Source organism: Myotis davidii, unplaced genomic scaffold (genome assembly GCF_000327345.1).
Source record: "Myotis davidii unplaced genomic scaffold, ASM32734v1 scaffold555, whole genome shotgun sequence".
In the NCBI taxonomy this organism is placed as follows: Eukaryota; Metazoa; Chordata; class Mammalia; order Chiroptera; family Vespertilionidae; genus Myotis; species Myotis davidii.
The window spans coordinates 529967-537384 of NW_006286315.1; the positions used below are offsets into that span (position 1 = coordinate 529967).

Genomic DNA, 7418 nt, shown 5'->3' on the forward strand with positions numbered 1-7418 from the left:
TTATTCATTTCAAACGGGCCGGATCCGGCCCGCGGGCCGTAGTTTGCCCACGGCTGCACTAGGCCCAAATTCCCCCAATTCTCAGGGATCTCCAGAAACATAATCTTGAGCCATAAATTAGCTTCTGAGCTAATCCCAGCCCCCTCATGTATCCCAGAGCTCAGAATACATATCTAGCTGCACTGGGAGTGCTGGCCTCTGTGACATGGCTTATAGTTCATGCTCCTCTATAGGTAGAGCTATGAATGCTCTGATGCCCCTCACTGGGGATGCAGGGTCTGGAATTCTCTGGCCTGCCAGCAGTGTCTGTGATTCCCTAAAAAGGATGTGAGTCCCTTTAGCTGCTAGGGCACTATCACCTGGAACCACTTAGGAATTAAATCAGATCCTGATAACAAAGTGCAAAACTGTCACAATGCTATCAGCCACAAAATGTTTCTGTCACATGTGAATAATGGGTGAGGTGGGAACATACAGTTTATGCACTAGATGGCTCCGCAGGTCCTGGGTGACATGCTCATGCCAGCCTTTCCGAACGCCAGTGCTAGAAGTAGGTGCTGCTGTTGGTATAGTGCTGAGGGTTCCAATGTTTCCAGAATTTGAGCTATCATTCATCAGTGGGCTATGGGAAGAACAAGAACTTCAGCCATCTATTAAAGTGACTCAAATGTGCTTCATTTAAGTAAGGCCTTCAACCATATGAGACTTAAAAAGTTTAAGTTAGGAGAGCCAAGTGGTGAATGAACAACAAAATAGAAACCATGTTTTATCTATTATCTGCTCTACATTTATAATTAAAAGAAAAATAGCATGCCTCCACCCAAACTATTTTCTCTGCCTCACATTTAGAAAGAATTATGGCGTTTTGTGTGATTCCCAGCCCACTTTCATGTGTGACTATCACACAGGAGCCAATTGAAACATGGGTCTTACTTTGTGGCCCCAAGGGAAGTTGGAAGAGCTGATTCTGAAATCAAGTTTGGTGGCTGCTGATCTGTTGTTATTCCTCCTGCTGGAATGTTCATTGGGTTATTTCCTTTAAAAACAGAAAAGAAATCAAATCCTAAATTATAATATACACTTAAGAGTTCAAGTCACTATATGAATAAGCAATTCTTAATGAGTATAATAACAAACACTATGGCAGGAACTCTGCAAGTTATATTTTCAATAATGGTGATTGACTTGTAATACAAGTTCAGTTGCAGACTCCTTCCCACTGTATCATATAATTAAAATAAGACAGTTTTATGGAGGCTGGATGGTATCATAAGTAACTATAAGGTGGTGGAAAAAACCAGAAATGATCCATTTTAGTTTTAGATTTTGATCTTGGCTTTATTAATATCATGCTCTAAACAATTAAACTCACTTGTCACATATATGTCATCTATTTCTTTTGTATATCAGAAACTAAAACCATAGATACTAAGTGTAGGTGAAAAGCATAAAAGGTCAATTTGTCTACAGTATTCATCTTCTAGGATAAAAGAAGTTAAGTCTTATCCCAAATTAAACCATCAATTGGAACGGATTTAGAATTCAGGTCTTAGGACTCCAAACTAGTTTCCTGGTTAGTAGAAGTTAGATATGCATTAGGGAAGTAGCTTTCCAAAAAGCAACAAATGAGATGTTTTCAAAGAGCCATTTTTAAAATAAAATACCAAAAAAAAGAAAGAAAGAAACAAAATTAGCACAATGACCTTGATTTAACTTGACCGACATAACTGCTTGGCTTAAGCCTAATTTTAAAAGGACTATGTCGATTTAGCTCTGGCTGGTTTGGCTCAGTGGATAGAGAGTCTGCCTGTGAACTGAAGGCTCCCAGGTTCGATTCCAGTCAAGGGCACATGCCCAGGTTGCGGGCTCGATCCACAGTAGGGGGTGTGCAGGAGGCAGCCAATTCTCTTTCATCTTTGATGTTTTTTTTTTTCTCTCTCTCCCTTCCTCTCTGAAATCAATAAAAATATATTTAAAAATATATATGTATTTTTAAAAAAGGACTATGTCGACTTGAAAAATATTAAGTGAACAATATGCAGAGGTGGCAAAAATTTTGGAGCTGTGTAACAAAAGACCAAACACTGGCAAATAATGGAATAAGATTACACTAGGCAATACTAATATACTGGTACATGGAGAAGGCTGAGACAGGAGAGATTTTCTGAGACTCCTGTTAACCAGTCCATGTCCTGGCTGGTCACTTCCAGCAGTGGGATAACCCATAACCAAGACGTGCTGGAAATGGCAGACCATCTATAAGTTATCCATTAAATAAATGATCTACTGAGAGTCAATGCAAGTAGTACAACCATAATTCTAACTTGAGACTGCATTCTGAGCCATATCAAGTGCCCTTTATTAAAACGGTCCAGATAGAAGTGGCACAAGCAACAAAAATGTTGGGCAAATGCTACTGTTTTAACAAGCCTGTAACATATTCCATGAATTGGAAATATTTGCCTTTTCCTGGAAGTTTTTTTTTTCCTTTCAATTTACAAGATACCATCACCATAATATATACATTTATTAATTTGAAATTAAACTGAAAATAGCCTCTGGTTCCAAGAAGACTTGTCATTTCCATGCTGTATTAGGACAAAGAAGGTTTTACGAGTTCCTTCACTTACCCAAGGGGTTGAGAGTCCTCATCTGCTGGTGAGTTTGAGGCTGTGCTGGTTGCTGGCCAGAAACCTGCAGCTGCGTCTGGGGCTGGTTCAGGTAGGGAAGTCCAAGAGCAGCATATGCTCGCTGCATGGAGCTGGGGTCTATAGGATTTGGGTTACTTAAAGAAGTAGCATTCTGCTGGCCTGTACCAACAGAACCAATTGTGTTCTGAATTCCACTAGCTGGAGATCCCAGGATGGCTAGAACAACAAACAAACAAACAAAAAAGGTGAGCAATAGGTAGAAGCCCATAAATTATTTTTAAATTACTGAGAAACAAGTAAAAATTTATCAGAAGACTATCTATATGTCATGAAGTATTAGAACAAGGCTACCAAGGAAGGAGGTGTGCAGAGAGAAGGACCCTATTCTATTCATCTATTCTGTATGCCAGTAGCTGAGGAGCAAAAAGCTAAAGAAAATCCAAGCTTCTCTTTTAGAAAGTAACAGACCATACTATCAGAGATCACTTAATAAAAATTAATATGTATCAAAGTCTCAGAATAAGTCCGTTCTAGGAAAGTGGCAAACATAACAGAAAATGTTTTGATTCTTTGCGGGGGGTGCAGGGGAGGGGGGAGGGTCTCCAGCCATCACTGAGATGAACTAAGAGGCATCCCCCTCCTGCTGCTACTCTCCCTGGGTCCTTCACTACCCAACTGTACAAGTCAGAAGGATTAACAAGGAGCAGAGGTGATGCTCAGTCAATCACTTATTAATAAATCTATGATGTGATCTTCTAAATAACAGTATCATAATGCCTCGAAACTTACGTGTACAATGACTGCATTAACATGACACCTTTCTTTCCTGCGAGTTTCCTATGCAAAAGGGCACCATGCTGAGCTCTCTGACTATGTAAAGCTAATCAAGAAAGAATGTACTTGACTGACTGATCTAGTTGAAATTAATAGACAGAAAAAAGCTTGGATTTTCTTTTAGCCAGGTGTCATCTCAGCTTCACTGATATTCAGGACCTGGGCTCTGCTTCCTGCAACCACTATTAGCTTCTTTAAAGGAAAATCCATGACAACATAAAGAATCTCATTCCCAATAGCTTCAAGTTAACTAACAGATGACCCCAAACTTGCAAATCCTTGATCATTTCAAATACAATTCATTAGTCTGTCTGTCAATCCCTCCATCCCTCCATCCATCATCCACCCACCCACCCATCCATCCAAATGTTCTTATTTGGTGAGCAGTTACCATATAATAAGTTTTATGACATACTACTTATTCTTAAGAGTTCCCTTCTGTCCAACTTCCCCAAACTTTAGAGTCATATTATAATTAGCTGATAAAATTGATACTATAACATATGCTCTTTAATACATAAGATACTATACTAAGGCCTTTTTTCAAAATCAGACCATCACGTGTTTATATTCTCACATTTAACCATCAGTGCAAGTATAACATAAACAATTCAAATACTTACCAGAATAACTTAATTAAATGTGTGAAAAAACTTGGTAATTACACATTCCATACTGTTAACTTTTCTAAATAAGAATATTCAGATCTCAAACTCATTAATGTTCATTAGATACAATTATACACACCAAGCATCTCATTACAATAAATGAAAAGATTCCCAAGATGCACTTTATGACAAGTATCTAAAATAAATCATATAGAATATCTTTATTTTTTTCTAATAGTATGTGCCAAAACTTTAATCGTGCTCATTGTACTCCTGAAATCAACATGCTAAATCTTCTAAAAACACTATGATGTAAAAAGGAAAATAATAATAATGGTAGGATGATTTATTTTATAATCACCTTGTGGTATAAGAAAGAAGAGTCCCAGACTACATTTGTTACACATAATGATCAAATGTAGAAAGGAATTTTAAAAAACAATGTATGCAGCCTTTCATTTATACGTGAAGATGCAATATAATAGTTATGCTTTAGTGACAAGTTCTATTATATTCCACTTTCATCCACACTTCCCCAAATACCAACCTTTTATTTTTTTTAAATATATTTTATTGATTTTTTACAGAGAGGAAGGGAGAGAGATAGAGAGTTAGAAACATCGATGAGAGAGAAACATCGATCAGCTGCCTCCTGCACACCTCCCACTGGGGATGTGCCCGCAACCCAGGTACATGCCCTTGACCGGAATCGAACCTGGGACCTTCCAGTCCGCAGGCCGACGCTCTATCCACTAAGCCAAACCGGTTTCGGCTTATTTTTTATTTTTTGGTTAATCCTCACCTGAGGATGTTTTTCCCATTTATTTTAGAGAGAGTGGAAAGGAGGCAGAGAAAGGGGGAGGAAAGGGGAGAGGGAACACTGATGAGAGACACACATAGATTGTTTGCCTCCCACACGCGCCTGACTGAGGCTGGGGATCGAAACTGCAACCCTTGACCGGGAATTGAACCCGAGATCCTTCTGTGCTCAGGCCAACGCTCTAACCACTTAGCACACAAGCCAGGGCCCAAAATGCCATCCTTTTCTTATTTTAAAATAATTCTTTATTGTTTGTTGAAAGTATTACATATGTCCCCATTTTCCCCCATTGACCCCCTCTAGTCCGCCCTCACCCAAGGCCCTCTCCACCCCATTGTCTGTCCATGGGACATGCATATATGCATACAAGGCCCATGGTTGATTACCCCCCACCCACCCGTCCTCCTCTGCCTTCCCTCAAATTCCGCACTCTGTTCCATGCTTCCATGTTTCTGGATCCACTCCTCTCACCAGTTTATTTTGTTACTTAGATTCTACATGAGTGAGATCATGTGGTACTTTGTCTTTCCCTGACCGACTTACTTCACTTAGCATGATACTCTCCAGGTCCCTCCATGCTGTCTCAAAGGGTAAGAGATTCTTTTTTTTACTGCTGCATAGTATTCCATGGTATAAATGTACCACAGCTTTTTTATTCACTCATCTACTGATGGGCACTTGGGCTGTTTCCAGATCTTAGCTATTGCAAATTGTGCTGTTATGAACATAGGGGTGCATACGTTCTTTTTGATTGGTATTTTGGGTTTCTTAGGATATATTCCTAGAAATGGGATCACTGGGTCAAATGGCAGTTTCCTATTTAATGTTTTGAGGAAACTTCATACTGTTTTCCATAATGGCTGCACCAGTCTGCCAAATGCCATCCTTTTAGCCAAAATGTCCCCATCTTAGGGCAAATTCCATTCCCAAGTCCAAGGTCTTTTTCAAGGCAGCCAGACAATCCCATGGAAGCTGTTAACATGGTCACTGTAGTTGTGTTTATGTTAAAAAGCATTTATTTCCTAAACATAAAACATTACTATATTTTTAAAAAACATACCTATCAAGAGACAAGCAAGCATTTGGAACTTGGCATTTGTAACAATCAGAGACAAGGAAAACAAAGTACAAATAAAAGATGTCTGACATTTCAGCATGGCCCAATTTGAGTACAAATGCTGGTAGTAGATGACATACTACTTTAGAGTAAGAAAACACAGACATTTACTATTGGGGTGATGGTTGGTTGAAAGGGGAGTTATCAGGTAAAAGCAATCATAAACTCTGTTTTGGGAGCTCAGATGCTACCATCCCTCCATGAACATTTTCCTGATCTCTCTCTTGGGCAGCAGTCATTCTTCCCTGAATTCTCACATCACCTACTAGGGCTCTGCTTCTCTTTGGGCAGTTACACTTCACATATTCACTTCCTTACTCTACCGATTAAGTTAGTACAGACTGCTTGCCAGGCACTGCTAGGCTTCAGGGTACAGTGTGAGCACAAAGCCTGCACTCATGGAGCACAGAATGTTGGGAAAGACAATAGACTAATCACTTAACAAGTGTAAAACTGCATCTCTCTGTCAGGGAAGATCATGCTCATCTCACCTTCCTTGTACATTTCCTGAGGTGGAACCAATGTGTGACTCTCTTGACTTTGTATGTCGAGGTGCCTTGTAAAGTCCCCTGCAGAGTTCAAGTGAGCTGTAGCAGTCTAGCAGAATGACTGGCCTTCTTCAGACACCTCCCACCCCCAGCCAGGCAGCACTAAATTCTTTAGGCTGAACAAAAATTAAAGGAGTGCTAAGAACAGCAATACTTCATCTGGCATCCTATCTAATAAAGAGGGGATATGCTAATTGACCCTCACACCATCGTAAAAGATGGCAGCGCCCACAGCCAATAAGGAGGAAATATGCTAATTGACTGTCCCTCCCTCAAAGATGGAGACACCCGCAGCCAATAAGGAGGAATATGCTGACTGCCATGCCCTCAAAGATGGCGGCACCCACAGCCACAAGATGGTCGGCAGGGGAGGGCAGCTGGGGGTGACCAGGCCTGCAGGGGAAGGTAGTTAGGGGGGACCAGGCCAGTAGCGGAGGGCAGCTGGGGGCGACCAGGCCAGCAGGGGAGCAGTTAGGCGTTGATCAGGCTGGCAGCAGAATGGTTAGGGCATGATCAGGCTGGCAAGCAGGCAAGCGGTTGGGAGCCAGCAGTCCCGGACTGTGAGAGGGATCCCAGATTAGAGAGGGTGCAGGCTGGGCTGAGGAACACACCCTCCACCCCCAGTGTACGAATTTCATGCAGCAGGCCTCTAGTCACTGATAATGAGGCTGTCCACATTAATCAATTTTATACATTACTGACATTTATCTCCTTAAATGTCAAAACCTCTTATTCTTTTTAGCATCTTTACATCTCTTTTTCCCTTTCTTTGAGCTAATGCTATACAGTTGCATACACAATCAATTGCCATGTCACACACTGTTGTATTAGTTGGCATTC

The 7418-nt window shown here is 40.7% G+C and overlaps 1 protein-coding gene across 6 annotated transcripts in view; it reads right to left on the bottom strand.

Annotated features, from left to right (window-relative positions):
• The window catches only part of CREBBP (CREB binding protein), a 135487-nt gene that overhangs the window by 50606 nt on the left and 77463 nt on the right, over positions 1 to 7418 (bottom strand). For all 6 annotated transcript variants that reach the window (XM_015560126.1, XM_015560125.1, XM_015560129.1 and 3 more), the window contains 3 exons: positions 2631 to 2867; positions 934 to 1036; positions 476 to 622 (listed from right to left, as the gene is read on the bottom strand). In XM_015560126.1, the coding sequence (XP_015415612.1) occupies positions 476 to 622; positions 934 to 1036; positions 2631 to 2867 (487 nt within the window). The remainder of the gene's footprint in view (positions 1 to 475; positions 623 to 933; positions 1037 to 2630; positions 2868 to 7418) is intronic.